Source organism: Seriola dumerili, unplaced genomic scaffold, assembly GCF_002260705.1.
Source record: "Seriola dumerili isolate Sdu_G_001 unplaced genomic scaffold, Sdu_1.0 BDQW01000088.1, whole genome shotgun sequence".
In the NCBI taxonomy this organism is placed as follows: domain Eukaryota; kingdom Metazoa; phylum Chordata; class Actinopteri; order Carangiformes; family Carangidae; genus Seriola; species Seriola dumerili.
The window spans coordinates 10,041,524-10,067,321 of record NW_019174343.1 but is presented as its reverse complement, the minus strand read 5'-3'; the positions used below and the strand labels follow the sequence as shown (position 1 = coordinate 10,067,321).

Below are 25,798 nucleotides of genomic sequence, written 5' to 3'. Positions count from 1 at the left end.
AAAGCATTAGATTCATATTCATATATATTTATATATTTATATATATACCAATAAAATACATTACAGGTGCCACCCGAAAATGCAGCCAAACTCAAAACTGTGTCTGAAACCAAAGTAATAAGATGCAACACAGTAAGTATATATACATATGGGGGAGAGATGAGAAGGAAATAGGGTTGAAGGGCTGTATTAACAAGACCAATATTACAAAATATTCAAGAAGGCATCTCAGTTATTTTCTCTGTCCGACTGCACTGCCCTGTCCTCCGGGCCGAGACGTCTGTTCCCTTTTCCTTTCGGGCAGTTCATCCCATCCACAGATCAAGTTGTGATGAGTCCTTTTTATTTATTTTTTTAATCCACCAGATGGGAATATGCAGGTTTCTGCATGGTAATGTATGTGTGTGTAGGATCTGGTGCGTGCTTGTATCAAGTGTATGCTGACATCCACCTATCAATCCATCCATGGCGGGTCCCTACTTGAAGTTGGCGTAGTCAGAAAAGGCATCGATATACTCCTGGACCACTTTGTAGCAGAACTCGTACTGTTCCTAGAGGAGGGCGGGATGGGAGAAACAGCCGCATCAGCTGGGAAACTAAACAAGTAACACTAAGATCACACTATAATCACCTGACGTCTGTGATTCTATAGCATCTTGACCTGTGACCTCTTCTGTAATGGCTCACAGTGTATGGTTATACGTGACATAAAGCAGAGTACAATCATACAGCTGTAGCTTGAGCACTGATGGGCAACGAAAGTTCCCAAAACTTTGTTTTGCATTTAGTACCCACACTTAGAAGTCCCCCGGCACATACAAAGCTCTACACAAAATTCAACTTACATTTGGACTTCATTTCTACCTCCAGAATAAAATGAAACTAATGTATTAAATTTATAGTTCAACATGTTGGGTAACACGCTTATTGTCCTTCCTGCTGAGAGTTGGATGGAAAGATTAATACCACTCTCATGTCTGTGTGGTAATGGGTAATACACAGTAATATACAGCTGGAGGCAGCAGCTGGTTATCTTAGCTTAGCATAAAGACTAGAAACAGGGGGGAAAGCTAGCCTGGCTCTGTCCAGAGATTTAAAAGAAAATCTGCCTAGCAACAACTTCAGGTGGGTTGGGTGGGTTATGTGCCAGACTATTACTTAGTCAGGACCAATAATCTCTGCTGGTTGCCTGGCAACTGGTCTCAGCCAAGAAATAGCCTAGTACATAACCCACCTTAACACAGTGAATTGTTGTTGTTACAATAAGGTTTTTGTTTGGAAAAGACATAACATTTTAATTAGTGAGCTTTAGCTGGTAGGTGGATTTTGTTACCTTTTGACAGAACCAGCTGTTTCCCTGTTTCCAGTCTTTATGTTAACCTAAGATAAGATAACTGAATGCTGTCTTCAGTCCATATTTACCGTATGGACAAGAGAGTGGTATCAACAAGCTTATTTCTCAAGATGTTGAACTATTCCTTTCACCCTGCAAATATTCTTGTAGGCTTTGGAATCAAGTGTGTCCATCTGTTGTTTGCACAGTTAGTAACTGTTTAATGACACAAATCTTATTTTCAAACTGCTGCCAAAATCCCATCAGTTGCTCCTTGGCTACAGCTCAGTTTGACTACCAATATTAATGGAAATACCTAAGTTGCTCAGATACCCTGTTCTGACAGACACACTACCAGCAGGTGGATTTAAATTCTTGTTAGTGGTAATAAATCAAGCTGCTTGTTTCTTAATTCACTTTTAAGGAGCTGTTGCTTAAAGATTTTAAAAAAAGCCAACAGGTGGAGTTTTAAAAACAAGATCGTCCTCTCTGTCACAAATTCTTAACAGCAAATCTGAAGGAAGCAAATGTCTCACTTTCCCATTACATCCCTTTAAAGATTAACCAGTTAAGTAGTTTTTGATCATTATAACAAAGTTATATGTACAAATTTAAGCCTTTACCAGTGTCTGCACCATGTGGGGTCTCTGCAGTCTGAGGCTCTTGACAGTCTGGAAGACATCCAGGATGCCCTCTGCCTTCACCCTCTCCAGCACTGTACTCAACGCACAGAAAGTCCCTGTCCGGCCAGCGCCAGCACTGTAAACACACACACACACAGGCAAAAATATAAATCTCAGTACACACAGTGCAGAAATAACGTACACACAAGAGGTTTTGTTCTGGGTGTAAATTTGAGAGAAGAGGCATAGGAACAGTCCAACAAGGAGCAGTTAAAATGTCACAAGGAAAAAGAGAACAATTCTTCTGAGATGTTTTTTCCTGTGATTTAACAGCTGCAACAATGTCCCACACACACACACATACACACACACACACACCAGCAAGCACATGTAACTTCCAGAGCATTTTCATGATGTGCAACAATAATACAACGAAATATCAATAATTATCTTTTTGAGGAGTGTTTTATTTCCCTTTTTATCTTACACTTGTACATTCAGGTTCAAACAGCCACATACTTAGTGAAGGCTTGTGTGTGTGTGTGTGTGTGTGTGTGTGTGTGTGTGTGTGTGTGTGTGTGTGTGTGTCTGTCTTACCTGCAGTGTACAGTGATGGGGTGGTTGCCAGACTGCTGCTGTTGTTTCTGCACCGCAGCGATTATATTGATCATGCCTTTCCCATCAGTGGGGATACCCACCTCTGGCCAGCCGTGGAAATGGAACTGACGCACCGCTCGAGCCTTGTTCTCCTGGACGTACGGAGGACAGCAAAAATAAGACATTAGGGTATGTTTTCCAGGTAGTAATGCAAAGATTGTTGTTGGTATAATCTGGGTTTTAACCTCCAGTGTGTTTGTGTGTGGAGTGTCTGCTTGTTTCCCTGTGTACTCTCTTACCCTGTTGTTGGTGACCAGGAGGTCACGCACTGTGTAGCTCTCACTCTCCTCCTCCCTTTTAATCTCGATGGAGATGTCCCCGTAGACCACCACTCCATCACTGGGCCAATACTGAGCACACTTTTCCTGCAGCACACAAGATAGAAGCGGTCAATTGACAACATCTTTGGATTCTGAACATTTTAATCTAAATCTAAAATCTAAAATGTCAGACATCTAAATCTCTAGAGAGTGATTTTTATTGTTTGTATGCAACTCGTTCATTTTTCCAGATGTCCAAGTAGTACTAAACAGGGCTAAATCATATGCAAAAAAAAAAACAAAAAAAAAACATTTGACATGTGATATGTGATTTTTGCTGGGGTCTGTACTAAACAAACATGTTCTCCTACATCTGGAGAATATGATTTGTAGGCCTGCGCATCTCTATCACAATGCTTCATTTATGATATGTTGACCCATTTTTACCTTTATCAAAAAATTTTCCATATTGCAATTTCAATAATATTTTGATTAATTGTTCAGCCCTAGAAACTTAGTACAATTCATTAATCATCAATTACATGAACAAAGAAGAAAACGGATACCAAACCCACCATGTTTGTTGGAAATAACTGGATTCAAATTCTGGCCATTAAATCTGATTTCCTGGTATGACTGAGCTTCAACAATTACTTTCATTCTTTGTTGTATATCAAACCATCTGGACTGCTAATAATTTATAGATCTTATTAAAGATCTGCAATGGAGATATGTTAGAAAACCACTAAAGATCAGGTCATTTTGTTGAAATTAATAACATGTTATACAAGACTGGTGGCACTTTGAGCAAACAATCTAATATCAATATTCTATTTTAGCCAGATATTGACCTGATATCTAATATGAGTGGTGCGCGCGCGCACACACACACACACACACACACACACACACACACACACACACACACACACACACACAACCACACACCTGGCCTCTCTCCTCCAGCTCAGTGAGCATGACTATGGAGCAGCTTCTCCACTCCCAGATCATCCTCCAGAAGTCCTCTATGGTGTGCTGCAGGGGGCCCTGGCTCGCCATGTACGAGTCCTTCTGGCGGTAGCCCTGTGTGGGAAGGAGGGAGGATATTTGTTACAAAATAAACAGTAAGAGGAAGAGAGGAAGACTTACAATAACACCTGATCGATTACTTGCATTAATGAATTGAAATGATTCACTCTAATCCAGGTGCTTTTACACTCACATCAATGAAAGAGGCATTGACATAGTCAGTGTTCTCCTCTCCTCGTTTGACGGGAATGATCACTCTGTTAAACTCATCTGTCGGGAGCAGAAACATTAATCTTGGTTGGGGAATAGCTTGAAGAGTGGACATAAGGACTTTATATCTGCATTTTCATCATGTGCATTAAGGCGTTCATCGCTGGGTGCAGGTACAACACTGTATAATATCCTCACATCTACAACTTCTTCACTCACATGGAATGATCTGTAGGACTCTGTTCTTCTTCATGTTGGCGGGCAGGTTGCCTGTTCTCATCTTGTCATTCTGGATCTTGATGGATGTCAGTTTCTAGAAGTTATGTGATTCAAATATTAACATGTATACTTCAGTGACACATCTTACTGCAATGAAACTGTTAGATGTTTAGGTATGATGACTGAGGGGTCACAGAGAATAACTGCCACTTTGGAAGAATATGACACAAACAGACCTTGAATTCAGCCTCCAGGCCACTGCAGCCAGCTCCAGGTGAGGGGGTGTAGAGTTTGGCCAGGTGGGACTCCAGAGAGGTCACTTCTAGCTCTGTGTCTCCGTAAAGGTAGTGCTCTAACAACGCCTGGAAGATGAACACATACTGCATCTGTGGGAGAGAGAGAGGAAGTTGAAAGATAAGTGGAAGTTAAAAAAAAAAAACCATTGCACTGAAAACACTGCATCATGGGAGAGACTGAGTTCATGTGAACAGAAATTGTGATGCATTTTCCGTTGTGTGCCCAGGGTGGAGTGTGTCAACGCTGGACTTACATCAGTCTGGACCATCTGACAGCGCTGGGCTCTGATCCTGGTGACGAAGCCAAACACATCCACCTTCCTCTCAGCGATCATCATGTCCAACATGGCATCGATCACAATGAAGGTACCTGTCCTCCCCACACCCGCACTGATGGACAGAAACATGATTCGTGAGTTGTGTGGTATTGAGAAAACAAAAATAGGCAAAAATCAGAAAGCCTTGAACCACTTACCTACAATGGACCACAATGGGCCCGGCATACTGGGGGTTGCAGGTCTTGACTTTCTTGAGGAACTTCAACATGCCAATAGGGGTAAAGGGCACCCCAAAATCTGGCCAGCTGGTGAAGTGGAACTGGGTGACGAGCCTCTGAGGCTTCTTCCCAGACACATCTCCCACCTGAGACACAAACAAAACCAGGTCATAGACTGAGCCACAAGGGTTTCCATTTATGTCACTGACACTAAAATGACAGCATTTCTAAAGTCCAAAAATAATCCACATTTTTTGTGTACCCAGATACTCCTCTAAAGATCTTTGGAGATACACACTACAAACTACATCAGTGTTTTGCAGAATGTAGCCAGCAGTGCTGCATGATAGGGGGTATACTACCACTACTATGAAAAATGGGAGGGTCAAAATGGGTATGGTTCATATTGATTTCTCTTTATAAAGACATTAGATGTTAACCGCGTGCTTAGAGAAAAAAATTGTAACACAATAAAACAAATTTAGCATGATAGCTGTATTAATAAGAGGTTTATGGTACCTGCTGGATGCAAAACTTGCGGATGGTGTAGTCCACCAGAACCATTGTGTCTTCTACAGATACTCGGATGTTCCCGTATGTCCAGCAGCCCTGGTCCGGCCAGTACTGTGCACACTTACACTGAAAAACAGAGAGTGATTTAACACTGAGCACACTCACAAAAAAATGCAAACGAGGTTGTCCAAATTAACAATAACCTAATTATGCTACATCTTTGACAGACTGAGTATAGTGAGAATCAAAAACTGGTTAAAGGTAAAATCAGGATTTGAAGGCCCTTACATAAGGGTTCACATTGGGGTTTAAAAAGTGCACTAACTAACTTTACAGATGAAAAATTTACTTTGCAAACAAAGACACGTTAAACATAAAACCAGTGATGTGTTTTGTTCCCTTGTGCTTTTAAAAAGGTTTATCCAGTCCCCATCTCAACTGTGTATGTATATTATTAAACACAAGTGATCTTATTAACCAGCATACAAACACAAACATCAACATCATCCCTACCTCTTTTCTCTCCTTCAGATTGGTCACCATGACAATGGTAGCTGTGTTCTGCTCCCAGATCATTCGCCAGAAGTCATTTACTGTTTCCTCCTTTGGCCCTGAGATCACGAAATCAAGAGAACATCTGTTGAGCTACTAATCAAGTAGTCTGTTTATAAAATGAATAGCACAGCACAGTACTCTCTGCTCCAATTCAGGCGCAAAGCTTACCTTGAGCTGCAATAAACTTATTCTTCTCTTGATAACCCTGCAAAAGAGAGGCCAAAAAAGATGTTAGAATGAGGCAAAATAAGAGTCCCCCATATTTGGAGCAGAATTGTTTCTTCTCTGGAAAAAGTGCTGCACTTATACAAACATTTATAAAGGAGGCGTTGATGAAGTCAGAGTCAGGGACTCCCTCCAGAGATGAGAGATGCACCCTGGAGTGATCATCTGAGGGAGAGAGAGAGGGAGAGAGAGAGAGGGAGGGAGAGAGGGAGAGAGAGAGAGCAGGAGACATGGAGAGAAAAAGCTAATGAAGAGCTGAAGCAGCACAGTTCAAACCAAAAAAGTATAACTCATTAAATCACTTTGCAAACTGCCTGTCTGGTCTTTTCTATGATTGGACTAATAAAAGCAGGGAATAAGTCAGATACACTGATTTCTGAGTTGTTAATGTCCATCACAGTCACAGTGTCAGGGTTCTGTTTTCACTCACATGGCAGGATGTTGACATATCTGTTCTTTTCTTTATTCTCCTCCTTGGAGGCAGCGTCACATGATGCCTGTATGGGGCAGACTGGCAGCGCCTAAGCACAGAAATAAAAAACATACATTTAGATACCAGGAAGAAGAGCAGACAGACGCATATCAATCTCAAATCTCTCTGTGGAACCCTGCACATCATTTACTTAATTACATTGGTTGGACATACATACTGTGCATTATCCTTTTGTATCTGGTAGCTTAATGGCTACTGTAACAATAAATTTACTCAAGATCAACACCATGCCTATAATCCTATTTGATGGTTACTTCCCTCCCTATAACAAAGCACTTCTTTAGGCTACAGGGAAATGGGTTGGAGGGGAATCTCAGGCTCAGTGTATTGTCAGAGGGTGTGTGCTTGAGTGTGCCATACATTAAACTCCTCCCTGAAGAGTTTGTTGTCATCAGCCATGCGACGGTTCATTTCTTCCTCTAGCTTGTCAACAGGAAGGGGCGGGTACTTCCTGTTTGTGCTGGGTGAACGGGCCAATAGTGGGACACTCTGGAGTTCTGCGCCGGCCGGCGAGCAGGAAGGGAGTAGGCGGGGGTGAGTGAAGGAGGGAAGGAACAGGAGGGGTGAGGCAGGTGGAGATAAAGACATGTGAGACGGGGTACGAACATGAGACTGGAACTGTCTTACATCAAGTTAACACTGACTTCATCATTCGCTGTCTTTTCTAAACATGCCCACCAGAGGGCGATGTGACTCAACACTGTAACATGAAAAGCCAACTGCAGCCCTGCTGGTTAGGTAATCTCAGTGAACAAAAGCCTTCTGCCAACAGTCAACCAGTGAAATGTTATCGGTTAGGGGAGCAAGATCAATCAAGTCTTATCAGAAAAAACTCAGAGTAACAAGTTTGGTCAAACTGGCTGTACATATTTGCTGATACGATCCAAAACAAATAAATGAGTGTTCAGTGAGTATGCAGTCATTATCTGCTGACAAATACAAAAAGCGCACACACGTGCGTGCGCACACACACACACACACACACACACACACACACAGACACACACACACACACAGAGACACACACACACACAGAGACAGACAGACAGACAGACTAATGCACATTTGGCTATTTTACCTGTATCATCCGATCTGCCGTTGGTCAGTCTAAAGGAGTTTGAATGGCTTCCTGCCTGCTTGTACTTCTTAAACCTGTCAATCAACAACGATCAAAGTGGATATGAATGCACAGAGATACACACACACACACACACACACACACACACACACACACACACACACACACTGTCTCATACATACAGACAAATAAACACATACTGCTTTAGTCTCATAGCAGAATGCCAATCAGTCGCTGCCAAGGTAACGGCAGCACCTTAGGACATTCACCACAGGTCTCTGGCTGGTCTTGTATAAAGAACATCAACAGCATATCACCAACCTGAGCATGTAGAGGATGATGATGATGAAGATGATGACCAGCAGGGAGGACAGGGCCACCATCACTGCTATGATTGGCATTTCATCAGCCGGGCTGTTGTCTACATCAGAAAGAAAAGGGTGGATAAATGATTTGCACCATGCATATGATTAAGAAAAAAATGATAAAAAATGTGTCTCAATAACTGAGGTGTGTCAGTGTTTTAGTTTGATGCCGATGCCAAATTCCATTGCCATTACCAATTTTTTTCTCATACTACACTAGTCCACATAAACTTGGGGTGTTTTATGTTAAATGTGGATTTTTCAGTATTTTATTAGCTTACAAATGTGACACATGATATCAAGAAATTATAAATCATTATAATATTGTGATACTAAACATGGAAGAGGGATTTCACCAGCACTCTAAGACTGAAGGATTTAAAGTGTTAGATGAGAATTTTGATACCACTCTTTTATCTGTAACGTAAATATGAAGCTACAGTCAGCAGCCAGTTAGCTTAGCTTAGCATAATGACTAGAAGCACGGAGAAACAGACTAGCTCAGTCCAACAGTGACATTTCATTTGTACAAAAACTGAAGTCACCAAAGGGATAGACTGTTTGGCCAAGGAATTTCTGAACAAATTAAATAAATGGTATATAACGTGTGAATCAGTGAGCTTTAGAGATGATGGTATACGAAATTTGTCGATATTCAAAATAATTCCTGTTGCTGTTTTTCTGTTGATAGACTAATCATTTCAGCCATACCCAAAATGTTTCTTCTAAAAACTATTCTTTTAAACAAGTAAGCATTGCACATTCATTTTCTGTTGATCAGATAAGCGATCAATCTACTTATTGTTTTTGCTAGGATTTAATGAATACTGATAGACTGATATTCTGAGATATCTAGTGGCTGTGTAATGTCCCAAAAAAGCAGTTATCATTTACAGACTTTTAGCTTGTTAACATGTCTGAATGTCGGTAAAACAATAAGCCAAGGTCATAAGGTGACCTCAGCCTCTTTCAACACCAGCCTGTATCTTTCCTTTCCATAATGGTTGTCCATGTTAATATTTCAGTGGCTTTCAGAGGAAAAAAAAACACAGACACAAATGGAGAGCGCAACAGGCTGTCCTTTGGAGTGAACAGATAAATCACAGTTTAACAGAGAGGGTCGACCCTCGGCTTCTATATCTGGTTATACCCAGGATGACAGTAGCCAGAGAATGATGGTATTAAATACTTAAACATTTCGACTGTTTGCTATGAATTCTATATGAATTATTCAGAGTGTAAATGTTTCAATGCGAGTCTGTCTATGTTCATAAACCAGATGAATGTAGAGCTACTGTCATGCTACTGGCTGGTGAAATAGGATTGTGTTCAAAAAGGCTTAACTTTTCAAATTAGACATTACATGGGCAAAGTTATCTATTCATTCTGATGCATCCTGTAGAATACAATGGCTGACCAATTTGTATGTGTTTCCACCCTGTGCATGAGTTACTGGTTGAAGGCAATCCTATAGTCTTCCCCGTGACCTTTCACTGCCGCCGTTAGCACAAAAGACATGAGATTTGAACAACAACAGGAGTTTGGTGTACAAAAAAAACAAAAAAAAAACAAACAAAAAAAAAAAAAAAACGGCTGCCGTTTGTGTGCTGATGACTGGTCTGTAAGACACATTAGACCACAACAAAAGAAGAGATTTTTTCTAGAAACCTGCATGGTGGTGGTGACAATGCAATGACAAAATCAGCTGTTCCATGGATCGACTCAAAATTCAAGAAAGCTCTGAATGTCACAGTCAAAAATATGCTACAAAGAATGCATCGTTTAACTTCATGCTCTATATGCGCTTTCTGGGGGGAGGCAGTTTGGAACACCGCCCAGTTATGTTGCATTTTCATGCCCATTTCCCAGCACTTTTCAGTGTTCTCCCTCGGACAAGGTGTACATTGAACAGAGCAGAAGCACAACAAGCTGAGGGTTATCATGTGGAACTGACACAGGCTTGACGCATCTAATGCCATCTAGAACTGCGCACAGCTCGCCACACAAGGCCCACAGATGGCCAGAGGGAGACAATGGAGCAATTACATAACACCTATGAACCCAGAGTGATTATGTTATATAATAGAAACACCATATATAGTGCAGTGCAGCTATATCTGTTGCATTTATGTTCGCCAGGAGTCTATATGTTTATCAGAACCTCTACGGTTTCCCCTGAAGTCCTAAAATACACCATCTCAGTGTTTATGTACAGGAACCAGTTTCAGTTCTTGTTTCACCCAGTCCAGGATGATTCAGAACATTCCTGCTGTTATCATATTTGATAGTAAAAAACATCTTTCTAAATCAATGACTGACATTTGATAGTGATTTGTGTATTTCTCTATAATAATCATGTAATATGAATAATTAATGTAAAAGAAGCGGGTGGGGGGGAGTCATGTTTCACTTACAAGAATATTACTAGGATGGTCTGCACAGAGACTCAAAGCTGCTAAAAGGCAAAGCTGAATAACTGAATAAGAATTTTCTTCAATATATGAAAAAAACAGCATTTCATAAAAACATAAACTGAAGAAGATAGAAATCCCTCAAAGCACTTTTATTTTCATATATATATATATATATATATAAATAAAAGACACTTATGGCAGCGTCTGGGTCATCCAGTTTTGGTGCTAATTCTGATTCTTGTGGATGACTGGTCAAATGCAGGTATGTCACGTCAGGATATTTCCAGAGTCTAAAAGCAGAAAAATGTTCAACCATCTAAAATATTAAAGGTCAACTTTTGACCAGAGAGCTCACTTGCTTGCTCTTTCTAGCTGTTGCTACTGCTTTTCTCTCCTACGCTAATAACATACAATTAGAAGGTATAAAAAAAAAGGTATACCATGAATCTGTGATGTTTATGTATTCCAGGAGCTATTCTAATGAAGCTTAAATGTGTCTGAGGTGATCTGATGACAAATAAGAATGCACCCAAAATGCATTGGGGTCAACAGTAGGAACAAATAAGCACACTTTAACAGGACAGCACATTCATCTTTATAATGTGGGGTAAAGCAGGTAATACCTATTTGACAAAGTTGTAGATAATTGATCTGTAAGGTTTAAAAGTATGAACCTGTCAGCCACTACAAAACAGTCACCAAGTCACTTTCTTCTGTTGAGCAACAACTGCACTTGTGCCAGAGATAAAATGAAATGTGACTAACAAAGAAAAATCCCATCACAGCACAGTCTTCAAATATCTGGGTTCAACACACAGGGTCTAAGCAGTGCCTTAATGATTTCCCACACCTCTCTGAGGCTACCTTGGATCTCTGTCTCTCCTAGCATAGATTTGTCCCGGTGTAACTGATGAAAGGCGCTGCATAATGACGATGACTTCAGACAGAGTCCCTTGTTACTAAACGGTGAGGATAATGTTTCAGGATGGATATTTCCTCCAAGAAGTGTTTTTTATCACAACCTGTGTCTCACTTTTGTAGTTCTGGCCATCATTTCTTTGAGTTATGATAACACTGTTCTCATTAAAGTAATTGCTGAGATCTGGGAGTGCGTTGACATCGCTACAACAAACTCTGACAAGTTATAAAACACGAGTAGTTGAATAATCATACAGGTTGTAAACAAGCAAACAGTTTATTCAAACCACTCGACTTGAAGGTAAAAGCAAAACTGAGGGCATCTGACATGTCAGTAATAATCCCTCATTGCACAAGAAGACTGTGTGCACCCACAACTACAATAGTACCATGAAGGCATAATCCTAACCGCAGCGGCCAGGGATCAAGTCCAACCTGTGACCCTTTGCACCATATCATCCTCTCTCACACTCACTATCAGAATTAAGACAAAAAAATAACTGAAAAAGAAAAAAAGTGATGAACCCGGCTGTGGCGCACTTGTTATCCAGTGCTTTTAACTTCAAAAGTCACAATTTGGCATTGAACATCAAGTTCATCACTTTTTATTGTCCCCAGGAAACACTTCCGTCGTGTTGTAGGACTGAATTTGCGTTTGTGTCTTTGCATCTGTTTTCCTAAGTTGTAGTGTGTTGAGCTCTCAGGGCCACCGTAGATAGGAAAGATGGCAAAAACTATGGAAATAAGACTGGAAGATCTGGAATTATCCTTCAAGTATCCTCACACTAAATCTGTTCCCAAGTGAAGAGAGTCTTCAGGCTAATAAAAAAACAGACACACAGTGTCCTACACATGCATCGACACTCACCATGTGGGCTGGGGTCTGAGGTGAACTCCTTTCCAGGTTCTGTGCTGGTCTCTGTCTCTAAGCTGAATATATCCTTATCAGCATAACTCTCTGTTGTTGGGGTGTCTGGAGTTGAGGCTGTGGTCCTGTTGTCTCCCCCCGCTGGGGTGGGAGGAGGGTTAGACTCAGTGCTCGGTGGTGCCTGAGGGGCATCAGTTGGAGCTTGAGGTGGGGGTGGAGGAACTGGCAAAACTTTTGTGGTGCCATTGGGACCCACAGCTTGTACGTCCTCACCACCAGCTGGGCTTGTAGTGGTGGTGGTCGTTGTTGTTCTTGTTGTCATCACCGGGATAACTGCAGGGGCGAGCGTTGTGGGTGGGCCTGGGGGGGCTGGTGTGGGTGCGGTTGAGTTGAGGGAGGGTGCGGCGGGAGGGTCTGTGGGTTTAGCAGTGATATTTGGAGGACCTGGAACAAAAGAAAACAAGAATAGGTCACGTATTCTGCAACTTTTCTCTGTGAGCTTCAGGTGAGTAAAGACATTTGTTATCAGTGGACATGGTTCGTACTTGTGATGGGGGCATGATCCTGGGCGGAGGCCCCGAGGGCTAGACTGAGCAGCAGGAGCAGGGGACACACACCCATTCTGCCCTACATGCCAGAAAAAGGACAAAAAGATATTAGTCAAAAACAACCTCAAATCTCATTTGATAACAAAAGATAGTGAACCTCAAAATGTTTCATTCAGACCAAGAGATTCAGGGTTTATCCATTGTATAATCCACAATCCACTATACATTTATTTTTAAATCTTCTATCCTTATCCATCATGCTTATTTTTGGGAGGTAATACTGTTACATTTGAAACGAAAATGAAATACTTGCACAGTGTATCCTGTGTGTGTAAAATGTTGTTTACCTGAAGAAGGGAAGTTGGCATCAATCACTCATTCGCACGCCGTGGCCCTAGAAAGCAAACAGAATACTTTAAGCATTACTCAGAGGATTTCGTTACTTTCAGGCACATAATGTATCAGTAAAACTTGCTCCTTGAAACATACTTCTGTAAGATCAGTATCAAGATGAATGGAATTAGATGACGTTATTCGAGTCGTGGCGATGTACCAGAAGAGACATGAACAGCATAAAATCCCTAAAAATTCATATTTAGACTGGGCAATCATTTAATATTATGGTTTGTTGACTTAGAGAATTGTACCTTGTCACATGCTCCAATTACATTATCATTATTGATTCAATGGAAATTGTAGTTAAAAACTAACAAAATGAGTTATTGAAGTTTTTGTTGTACACTTCTTTTTGTCTGATTATTTTATACGTGATTTTGTTTGCATTTGCCATATAATTATGTCTGGAAAATGCTGTTGAAAATGTTGCTGGTTGAACATTACTAATTTAATTAAATGTTAAATCTTTTGTAAAAAAAAAAAAAAGGAAAAAAAAAGGAAAAAAAAAGGAAAAAAAAGGTTGGTTCCTGCTTTTCCCTGCATTTCATTGTTATAAACTAAATATCTGTCTGTTTCTTACACTTTCCTGCAACAGAGTTTCATCATAAAAGAAGTGTTATGCCCAACCAACAATCCTCTGTTACTGAGCATTCGTCACCTGGAGCATGACCAAAACAGAGTCAGTGTCACGTTTAAATTCCTGCAGTGACAGCGAATCAGCATTTAGGACACTCTTCACCCACTGATATGGGGATGAGCGAGTGGGGGCCAGAGGAAAGACTTGTTGGAGAAAGCATGACGGAGGCTGGGTGGTCGGTCGGACTGACTGTCAGTCTTCTGTATAATCTCAGAGGCCAACAAGGCTGTTGTCTCCCTGACTGAGCTGTGATAATCCCTGGACGTAATCCCATGGTCCTGACCCTGGAATAATCCAGCCCGTCTGCCTCTGCTTAGAGAGATACTTCAACGCCGCACCAAGCCAAACACTGCAGAAACTGATGCTTTACATCACGGATTATTGCATCAGTGGGCAGAGGATAAATTGGGCGCTAAAAGCTCTAATAGTGCCAGTTGCCAATCTTCTGCTGTTTTGATCTGAGCTCATTCACTGCAGTGCTTACATTCTGGTTTGAGCTCAGCACTGTTTGGCTCTGACTTCAGCCTGAAATGGGGCATGATGAGCAAGTTATGTGGTCAATGAGGATGCTATTAACCTACAAATCCAATTGTTGCTCTCCCTCTCTCTCTGTCACCCAGCATCCATTTAGCCAGCAAATGACTGTTTCCAAAAACACGACTCATGCCCCTAGAAAAATGGAAATCTTCAAGCAAATATTTAAAAGATTTTAGTCTAGTCTTTTTTGCCAAGAATACCTTTTTTGTTTACAATGACAACATTTTGGCAAAATGTCCTCCTGCTCCCCTTTTCATAGATGTAAGGAAGGATGTGTGTCTGTCCTATTTATAGATGTTTATAAATTTGACAGGAAGGTCTTCTATCACTCATGACTCTCTTTACCTAACAGCTGACTGACTGAATTTGATTATGAATATGGATTTATGTTATGTTTTCATTACTGATTCATCTGCTAATTATTTTCTGTGTCAAAATGTAAGAAAACTAAAAAATGTCCATTCCAACTTCCTATATTTTGTCTGACTAGCAGTCAATATTTTCAGTTTAAAAACCTAGACTTTTGAAAAAAATGACTAAAAACAATTATCTATATAATTGCCAATTGATTTCCTGTAAATCAACTTTGGGGCTGCAACTAAGGATTATATTCATAGTTGAATAATCTTTAGATTCATTTCTTGATTAACATACTTATCATTTAGTCTATAAAAATTCAAAAAATAGTGGAAAATACTCATCATAGTTTCCCAGAGCTCAAAGTCATGTTTTAAAATTGTTTGTTTTGTCTGACCAACAGTCCAAAACCCCAAAAATATTTAATTCACTACCATATATGACCAGAACGAGCAGCAAACCCTCACATTTGAAAAACTGGAACCAGTAAATGTTTGACATTTTTGTTTGAAAGATTACTTAATCAATTAACTTTTATCAAAATTGTTGAATTAAATTAATTTTCTTTACATGTGCTGATTGACTAATCATAACAGTTTGAATTATATCTATACCAACCCCCAGATAGAAAACCAGCCTTTACACTCTTGGTACTTTTCACAGTTCTCTAATAAGAAGCCAGTCCATCAGTATCCTGGCCAAACTGTGTTTTATATTCATATTATACCAGATATTTAAATTCTGCGAGTGAGTGACATCTGTGTGCAAAAAATGACCAACAATATTCACTATAGCTGCTGAACTGTGTCTCACTGTACGTACAGTTTGTCCAGATTTGAGTAAAGCTTTAAATCAAAGTGCTTCCTTCCTCTCCTGTCATCGATTTTATAGACTTAAAAATACCCTGTTAACCCCAAAACCACATTATAACCCTAAAACCCTACCTCTACTATCCTCCCATTCATAATTCATTAAAAAGAGTGACTCAGCTGTAATGGTCAAGGTCTTGAATTGGTACCATTTAGTGTGAATTAGTGTCATACAGCATCTGGTGTGTGTTTTAGGCTAAATTCGATGTGATAGACAAAGGTTACAAATGGGTATTTTCACATCAACAAGCTTTTCTTTTCAGTAACCTTTTCTTAATGAAGCATGACTCATTGTTTTCTGCATGCCATCCAGAGAGGCTGGGTGACGTGTCACTGTGTTGGTGTAAGTGATATAAGCCGGTCCTGTTGCTAACCGTCACTTCGCAGATGCTGCAGGAGCCCGAGAGGGTTTTATCTAGAGATTGTGTCGACCCAAGAGTACATCTCCCCTGAGATGCATCTTAATGGGTTTTATCCTCCTGAGAAGCAGTGGTCTTCCTGAGTGTGTGTGAATGCATGGGGTTCTTTTCTGAGACTTATGTGTTGGTAGAGGACATCATTAATTTAAGAGGCAGTGGCCAAGTGCTTCTATTTGTGCCACTTTTAGGTTTTTGTGCTGTCAGTGCTCTCTATTAATAAGATACTCTGGGTGATGGCTTTGTGTAATCCACACTCAAAAGATGAAGGATGCAGGAAACATCACAAAGAAACTGTGTTGTTATATTATTATACAGGACATTACCATTGAAGCATTGAGGTACATTACTCCTGATCAGTGTCCTGACCAGACTCTAATAATGTTCCTACAATGGCTGCTGAAGAGTTTTCCATTGCAACACATTTGTTAAAAGCATAAGAACAAAGAAATGGCTCACAGCCTACTTTCACTGATTTGATCTCACATTTCATAAACATTAGCTGATAAAACACTTTTCTTTAATCTGTTTTCTTTCAATCCAGCCTCTTGCTCTGCATTGTGACAGCCAAATATTAAAAGTTCCAACAGCTTCATCACGCTATTCCCCACAGAAGAAACATGTACATGCCCATCTATTAGAGAATGAATTCACTCAAAAGGTAGTCATGCATCTCACGCTGTCCTGACTTTGGGCTTGTGTTGTGCAACCATGTGAATATTTTTCAGACAAGGCAGAGCACTTACAGGAAGCCCTGTACCACTGGGGTTGAGCTGCCCTATGGCAAAGTGCAAAACTGCCACTATGACAAGCAACAAGCTACAAAAATCAATGGTTTGCCTCAAGGGAATAAGAAACACACAACACAGAAATGTGACAGGACGTTAGCTTCCTTTTTGATGGAAATCAAAAATGACTGTGGTTTCTTCCTTTTCCACCCTTTATTTTGCCTTAGTGTTATTTTAAGTTTACTTGCACTATCAGAACCTGCTGCACTGGCTTAAATTACACTGGAGTAACAACAGGGCTGGGCATCAAACTAACGTATGACAAACCTTAATACCTGATGAGTGACAACAAAACTTTCTCCACAGCATTGAGTATCAAGAAGTATCAGTATTAAACATTGGCACAGAATGCTTGAGTAGACTCTTAGGCTTGTTTACTTATTCTCCGATCAAATATTTCCTGAACCAAACTGGGAAACATTTATAATATATAACTTATAACTGTATTTTAAGATGTTTATTTAATATTGATGCAATCATCCGTTTGGGTTATTTTGTTCAATAAAAAAAGCTGCATTGTTTAGGCATCTTTACTAAAACTTTGTTACTGGCCATATCGGCATATATATGGAGTAGTAAACGAAATCTTAAACCACTGCCTAAGAAAACTAATTTCTGATGGCAGGTGTCCAGTTAAATAATATATCAGGACTAGTGAACAGTTTTAAATATTCAACTCTATATTAACCATACCATCATCCTTCACACAATGTTACCAGTTAACTCTACTGGGGAAATGAATCATGTGTTAAACTGACTGTATATAAAGTGTGGACATCTGACTTTAACAGCTGACCTTAGAAAACTGTCTTACAATGGAGGACTATTCAGATACAGCCTACTTGTATTTCTTAGATAAGCGTCAGAGCTGAGTTACGTCAGAGTTACATGCACACATCTTTTTTTTAATTCCATATGAAGATTTCAGGTCAACTGTTAACATGGGATGTGATTTAATACGGTCTGGTGTTAACAGATGCATTTAATCGGAACAGCTGTGTGACATGCTCAAAAGTGATGAATACCTCATGAGTGGAGAAACGTACGTCTGCATGCTTTTACATCAAGTAATCAGACTAAATTGTTTAAATGGCACAAGTTTTCTTTTGACTAGTTTATGAAAAGGTTTGAAGTACCCCTCTGCAACCAATTGAAATTTCAATTGGTTTCATTCATGGTGTTTATATGAAGCATTCTTGTTCTTATTGATGCTTTTAAACCGATTCAAATCTGAATATTAGGCTTAGGGGTGGGCGATCTTACTTTGGCATATGATCCACTTTTCAGATGAATCGTACAGATCGTGTCATTAAAAGGTGGTATATTTTGATTTTTACTTAGTAGTTAAACAGCTAGCTAGCTAACTGCAGCTAGCAACAGCAGCCCTTCTTCTGCTCTGCGGCCGCAGTGAGCTTGGCATAGCGGCACATGTTCTCCACAAGAGCATGAATAAATAGAAGTAAATAGAAGTGCTGTCCAAATGAATACTTCATCTGAACTAAGCAAGAAAAGTGATTGGTAGTGACACAATTTGTAAACAGAAGAGAGAATTGTGGGTGAAGAATTGGAGATGTTGAGATTTGTGAGATGGGCCTTTAGCGTTGACAGGTGACAGGTTTTGTGTCCAGGCAATCATATGCACAACTAGTCATGTGATTACAAGTTCAGATCGCCCGCCCCTTATTAGGCCCCATGTAAACATACCTAGTGACATAAAGCACTTTGTGTTTACTTCAAAGTATGTGACTTGTGTGACTCTGTGATCAAAAGTGGAAACAGAAAAGTCTTAGATTAGCTAAATAACTTAGTAAAATATCTCTATCTGATATTTTCTAACATTAGCAATCATTAGCTACTGGCCATACCAGACCAGGTAAGGCTGTAGCTGCAAAACCCCTCAGTCAATAAATTGAGCATGTGTTTTGCTGCATATGAAATCAGCTTTTCATTTGTAAGAAGAAGAATGGGTAAATTTTTCTTTCAAAAGTTGTATAGTCTCGCTTTAACTGTTGTGACAGATGTTTATCATCCGCCTGCGTTTGATCAAACATGTTCAGGATAAAGAAAACCTGAACATCTTGCTGTGCAAAAAGAAGTAATACAACATAAAAGCAAAGGATACACTAAACCAAAAATGTTTGAATATATATGGGTAACAATGACCACAATTAACTCATTACAAAAATCTTAAGATCTCATATCTAGTCATGTAAGACAACATAGTGAACATAGGTCTGACTTATATTGAGTCAACCATTGTGCAGAATTTGCTTCATGTACATGCAAATGAAGAGCCTGACCAACAAATGAAGACAGTTGCCTCTCTGCCTGTAGCCAACTGCAGACCTCATAGGGTTGCAATCACACAGTTGTGAAAGGGCTGGGCTGTTCCCATGCCATTTCATTCACACAGTGAAAGGAACACTTATAGGTGGAGTATAAAGGAAGTCCAATTACATCTCCATGACAACCAAAGGCCAAGACGCAAGATCAATGCAAGGTAGTCATTTAATATGGAGAGTTTCCAGTCAAATCTGTGGATTTCACAGATGCTATTGTATTTACCTGTAGCCTTCGGTGAAGTACTCTTTTCCGACTGCACGGACGTGAATTAATGAACAGCTCAAGATGGAGAAAGATTTTTTTTTTTACAGTGATCTCTAAGGGAAAAGAAAATACTTTAACCTCAGATAAGAATACTTAGTAGTTGCTGCCATTTCTTCAGTTTATTGTGAGCTGTTTTAAGTAGATTAGACTGAAACCCAATGAAAAATGTGGCCATGGAACACAGCAACAAAAAAAATGCAGGAATCCTCTATCTTTAGTATTATTCGTAAAATCAACTAATTTCATTAACGATTCACAGAAGACACCCAGAGGCAATTGGGTGAGCTGAAATCCAAACAGACACCAACCCAACAGGCCTCGCTGACATGACACCAACAGTGGTGGTCAAGGGGACTTCACCATTCATGCAGAGAAATATTTCCCTCTGGCTTTCTACAAGGCATCCTGCTTCAGTGGTCGCTGCAGTGCTAGATAATGCTTGTCTGTCTGTCTCCATTCATGGCATATTAATACTGTTTCTATGTCTTGAGAGGGAGGGAGGGGGTCCGGGGCAACAGGAATACTGTGAATGCTTCTCTTCACGGGAGACTGAAGTAGGCCTAACTCAGGGCAGCTAGGACTCTTGCTCTGAAACAGACCACAGATTATATGTCCCCAGTGCCACATACAACAGCCACAATCCTCTGGACTTCCCTTTCTGAGGGATACTACTCCCTGCTGGTGTGGTTTGTGTTCCTGTTGGCTTCATTCATGAGCTGGTGAGTTGATGAAAAGACGAAGAGAAGCGTGGGATTACTATTCTGGCTAATCATACGGGCAAGCGTGACCGCTGTGTCTGTTATTAAGCCTGTAATGATGATTTGGTTCCATCAGGCTGGACGGATCAAGAGAACTCACTCGTTTCAATGAGTGAAAGTGGTGAGTCAGTGGAGCTCTGCTCTGTGTCCGCTTCGTTGTGGGGTTTCTCACAGAGCATGCCAGGGGCCTCTCAAGCTTTCCCACATTGGACACAGAGAGGATGTGGAGGCGCAAAGCATGGCCTCCCCACAGAAGCCACTGTGACCTTGAAGCGTGGTGTGGGGCCAAACAGGCAGCTGAAGGGCCACAATGAAACCCAACTCACTATCACCTTTGCCATTTGAAACTAATATACAGCTACATTCATCATGCAGCTGAGGCTGGGCAGCAAACTTCAATACCTTTCTGATATAAACCAAAGTGTGTCTGTGTCACAGATTACGAACACTGCCAAACTCTGAAAGCTGGCATCAAATGCCTGGTCAGATTCTTAGTCTTGTCTCGTCTTCTCTGTAAGGTTCTTGTGCAGCACTTGTGTTCAGACAATATTTAACATTTAAGAAGTTTGGTTTGTTTAAACCAAAATGTTTTAATTTAGAAACCAAAAGACAAGTACTTATTGTATTAGTACCGGTGCTCCACAGTAACATCCAGTGGTGGAGTAAATATTCAAACCGTTAATTAAACTAACAGCAGCAATAATACAATGCAAAAAAAAACTCACAAGTAGCTTAACAAGTAAAAGTCCTGTTTTGAAATGTTAAACAAGTAAAAGTAGAAGTATTAAGAGCAAAATGTACTATAAGTATCAAAAGTAAAAGTACACAGTGCAGAAACATGCCTTCTGTAAGTGACTACTATATGTGTTACTGAATGATTATTGAAGTAGCATTTTGCTGTTCTTGGTTGAGGTGCATCTAATTTTGATCCGTTTTATATACTTTTGTCTAGTTGAATCTATAACAATGATTCATATTCTATGAATTCTTATTTTATATAAAATCTTAATTTGTAAAGTAAACAGTGTCTGATAACTGACGTAGTAAAACGTGCAATATTTATTTCTGAAATGTAAATGAGTACAAAGTATAAAGTGGCATCAAATGTAAATACTCAAAGCACAAGTGCCTCAAATCAGATGTACTCTGTTACACTCGATCACTGGTAGCATTGAATATTTCAAACAATATCCAGCTCTACAAACAGCAGGAAAACAGCCAGCTGGCGCTGCCTTAAGTCCGTCCAACACTTTAAATCTGTCTTTTACAAGTCATTTAGGTTCTGTCACAATTAGAACCCAAAGTCAAGGTTGTCATATATGAAGTGACCATCCCACTGCACTCGTCCCCCTCCTCTTCCTCTGAAAGATAAGAAGCCCATCTGAGATGAAGAGACAATCCTCTGAGGCTTAACTTCACAGCAGTGACATGATACTGCTTCTACAGAATGCCCTTTCTTCTATGTCCATTTTCATGTGGTGCATTGAAAGATTACTCAGGCATGTTGACACGTTCTTTGGACATTTTTTCACAGCAGGGCAAGAAAGGTCTTGCTGACTCGAAGGCCGATGCCAAGGGCAAATATAAATATTTATAACTACGGCTCTCAACTGGTATTGAATCCGAACTTAAGTTTGACCTCAACTGCGAAGGCATTGTTTAAAAAAAGCACATCAAAGTTTTTCTGTAGGAGGGAAAACCGGCTAAAACACAACACAATGTGATTGAATGTGTCGTTTTGCTCATAATTTTTGCTTTTCCGTTAACAAAAAGAGAAAGCATGTATTTTAAGCCCAGGAAACAGTGAATGGTGGCCACATTAACTTAACTGTCTCCATTCCCAAGACATACTGTATAACAATGAATGAATTTATGTACCTCTGGTTGTGGTATAGCGGTACAGTCTAGTGCAATCATGTTAATATACTGACTTCTGCCAAAACCTGCCCTCCATCCATAACTCCAACATCTAGTACTATTATCCCACCTTCCAGCCACAGGAAAACAGTGTCCAGTTAAAATAAACTCTAATGAAGGAATAAGGAGGTGGCAACTAGACTTTGACCTGGATCACGCAAATTTACATTAAAAGAAAAAAAAAAAAAAAAACTTCTCACACATCTAAAAACACTTCTTAAATACAAACTCACACCTAGACTTTGAAGTCCACTGAGAAGAAATAAACTTTTATCCATATTCATCACAGTCGTGGTGAACCAGAAACATCAATCATCCCACATCAAGAGGCTGTAAAACAAAGATTTACTCAGTAATCTGAAGGGATTACGTAATTACTACTCCACATCCACAGAAGGCCAGAACAAAACCGGATGATTCCCGGTGAAGTCTTCCCCTTCAGGCAAGGTATTTGATTTGTGACTCATCACACTGGTTCATTTCCTGTATTGTGAAATAAATGTCATTAAGGCCGAATGACATGTCACGTGTAGCTGCAATCAGGCTCCATAATGCTTCATAATCCTCTAAATGTAGCTGTGTTTATCCCGTCAGAGGCTGAATTACAGTGCTCTTGCACAGTAAAACATGGTGGAACAGGTGGAAACAAAAATATACCTCCTACCCCACCCTAACAGCCAACTCATAATATTGTGTCAGCACTCAGCACCCTGAATTGTGAAATTTCACAACATGGAGTTAATTGCAAAGACCCACCCATCAAAACTTCACTCCACTGGGTGATTTCAAGACGTACTTTATTCTTATTTTTAGAAACTAGGCCAATCATGAAAAGTGCAGTGTGAGGATAACTTGAGCACTTCTGCTAAAACCCTTTCAGGATCCCAAGACAGAAATAACTACTTTTCTTAAAATAGGTTGGAGAAGATATGGACAGAGTGAGCATGATGATAACAGCTTTGCCTCTATCTGTCATGTCGCCAAAGCACAATGTTTTTTTTCCTTCCAGAGTTTTATGAGAGGGGGCTGCTTGACAACCAGAGATGGTTCGACAGCTTTTAGGAACAGAGGTGGACGTGTCCAGGCCTGACAAGCAGAGGTCAAGGTCGGCCTGTTGGTACACTGTGACGCACCCTGTGAGTTGCAGCTTGAGTTTTGCACTTCAGTAGTCCTAACATGACATGATGACCTCTGAAGTGGAAAGGCACTGAGACTGAGGTATGGTGGATATGTGCTGGAGTTCAGTGAATCGGTCCAGACCTGATGAGTCAAGCTCCAGGCAGACATAGCAGAGAGGGTTTTTTTTTTTTTTTTTTCAGATAGGACAAGCCAGGCTCTGCCATGCCTCCTCAGTCTGTGTGATGCTTCTCTCTGCTCTCACCTTCCAGTGTTTGACATGACTTCTACTGAAGCAGAGTTCCTTTAGTTGATGTTTGGCTCTAATGAAGCAGCGGCTGCATTCATTCATTTCTTTCTTAAATTGAATTCCCACTATTTCTAATGACAAAATAAGCCATTAAAGGAATAATCCATGTTCTGATGAGCTGAGAAATGTAACTTGAAGTCCAAGTAAAGGCATAGAAATACATGAAAAAACCTCAACACCCTCAAGATTGAAATGGTATGCTCGGTTACACCCAACAGAAAGAGAGGAGAATATTAATCATTAAAAAAAAAGAGAGAAAAAAAAACTTTGGGAGAGGTTGTGAAAGGGAATGCACACTCATGAGACTGAATGTCAGAGAGCAGAGGAAGAAACACAAAGCAGCCGCTGTGATTTGACAGACCATACGTGTTAATGTTAGGGCGACCTAATTCCTGTTGTGGGTCGCATGAAGCCCCCCTGTTCCTCCACCCACCCACCCCCCCAGCCAGTCAGCCAGCCAGCTCCCCACCCTCTCTGAACGTGTAATAACAAAGCGTTGATCAATAAAGTGTACTTTCCAGTGCAGACATGGACCCCCTGTCTTTGTTCCACTGCCAGAGCAACAGCATCTGTGTTGGCACAACAAACCGAGTTACAACCTCCGACTTTCCGAAATGTTGTCGCACTCATCTTAAAGCCCCCCTTTTTTCTTGAGAGCCCCCTTCGCCAAAAAATTTCCCTCCCTGCCTCCGAGCTACTTCTGAAATGTTCAAGCAATACAAGGAGGGTTACAACTATTGAATACAGCCCTGTTCCCTGCACAAACCTGGGTTTATCTCCGCTGTGAGACAGACAATCATGTAATGGAGCCTGTGAGGCTGAATATGGGGGACAAAGTGTTTGTGGATGACACAATGTTACAGCGAGTTACATGCTGCTACACCGACATTGTAACAAGTGTGACTCGGGCTTTAAGCAACAAAAACAAGAAAACTCACCACAACTCCTGTAGCACCCGAAGAAAACCCGGAGGAGGGATACAAAAATCAAAGCCAACCAGGAATTTATCCTCTCTTTCGCTTCCACGTTTTTCAACCCCGGCCCCAGTCTCCACACCCCAGGAACCGAGAGTGTGAGCGGGGTGGGGGGACCTGGGTGATAGCAGAGGAGGGAAGCACGATCTGGGACACACAGTCAACACTTCGCAGTCAGTTTATCTACTAAATCCAAGCAAGGAAGGCACCCCCTCTCTAAAAGAAATCCTCACTTCGCCCTAACGTACCGTCCCTTCGGAGGGTACTTTCTTCGCCTTCCTGGAGATTAAATCCCACGGTTTATCCGCTGTATCCGGGCGCGTCGGCCGACTATTCTAGTCCGCCATGTTGTGTGTCTGTCTGCATAGGAAGAATGGGAAGCGAGCAGCAAATTCCCAGGCCAGGCCCCGTCTCTTCTCCACTACGTTTCTGCATAGCCCGCAGCGACACCTGCTGGCAGAGCCGAGTATTACACAGCCCGGACTGTGCCAAAGACTTACTGCTGGTAATGCTTCCTTTATGAGGCCCGGGGTCCTCTAAAGGGTCCACGAAGGGGCCCCCATTCACTTTCACTGTTCCACTGTTTCGAGATAGTTGTACTTGAATATTTCCGTTTTATGCCTCTGTGTAGGTACTTCTATTTTATTTTTATCCAGACACATATTCAACATGCTATAGTTGGTTAGTTACTTCTCAGATTAAGACACACATAAAACAAAGTTTATAAAATATGATACATTATTAACTTTAAATCACTCAACAGTATAGACACTGCTAAAATTAGATTCACCTTAAGCAACAGAAACATTAGGCACCACTTACATGTTAATGCATCATTAATAATGAGACAAAAACTTAACAGTAGCTGTAACAACGTCTGCACTGCATGAGTAGCCTACTTTTACTTTTGAAAATTTTGAGTGCAGGACCTTTACTTGTACAGATGTATTTTAATATTGTGAATCTGTTACTTACTTTACTTTTACTTAAGTAAATGATCTGAATACTTCTGCTAC

General features: G+C 40.6%; 1 protein-coding gene across 2 annotated transcripts; it reads right to left on the bottom strand.

Moving 5' to 3' along the window:
• ptpra (protein tyrosine phosphatase, receptor type A) lies at window positions 1-25,139 on the bottom strand. 2 transcript variants are annotated; one of them, XM_022744897.1, is made up of 22 exons: window positions 24,747-25,139; window positions 13,448-13,494; window positions 13,098-13,179; window positions 12,553-12,996; window positions 8,309-8,408; window positions 7,988-8,061; window positions 7,270-7,406; window positions 6,847-6,937; window positions 6,505-6,581; window positions 6,360-6,396; window positions 6,150-6,247; window positions 5,643-5,762; window positions 5,103-5,269; window positions 4,882-5,017; window positions 4,568-4,717; window positions 4,332-4,425; window positions 4,096-4,172; window positions 3,822-3,956; window positions 2,853-2,978; window positions 2,554-2,705; window positions 1,957-2,092; window positions 1-551 (listed from the first exon to the last, which is right to left on the bottom strand). In XM_022744897.1, the coding sequence occupies exons 2-22, from the start codon at window positions 13,466-13,468 to the stop codon at window positions 477-479; spliced, it is 2,529 nt and encodes an 842-aa protein (XP_022600618.1). In that variant the 5' UTR covers window positions 13,469-13,494; window positions 24,747-25,139; the 3' UTR covers window positions 1-476. The 2 variants fall into 2 exon arrangements, with proteins under 2 accessions (XP_022600618.1, XP_022600619.1); XM_022744898.1 differs by having other exon boundaries at window positions 25,031-25,139.
• Window positions 25,140-25,798: the final 659 nt, after the last annotated feature.

Excerpts from the sequence above, each read along its gene's own strand:
- ptpra (XM_022744897.1), bottom strand. The coding sequence starts at position 13,468 with ATGCCAACTTCCCTTCTTCAG. Across the intron at positions 4,426-4,567 it reads GCCTGGAGGCTGAATTCAAG|AAACTGACATCCATCAAGAT; the intron begins GTCTGTTTGTGT and ends CATAACTTCTAG. Across the intron at positions 2,093-2,553 it reads CCCATCACTGTACACTGCAG|TGCTGGCGCTGGCCGGACAG; the intron begins GTAAGACAGACA and ends GTGTGTTTACAG.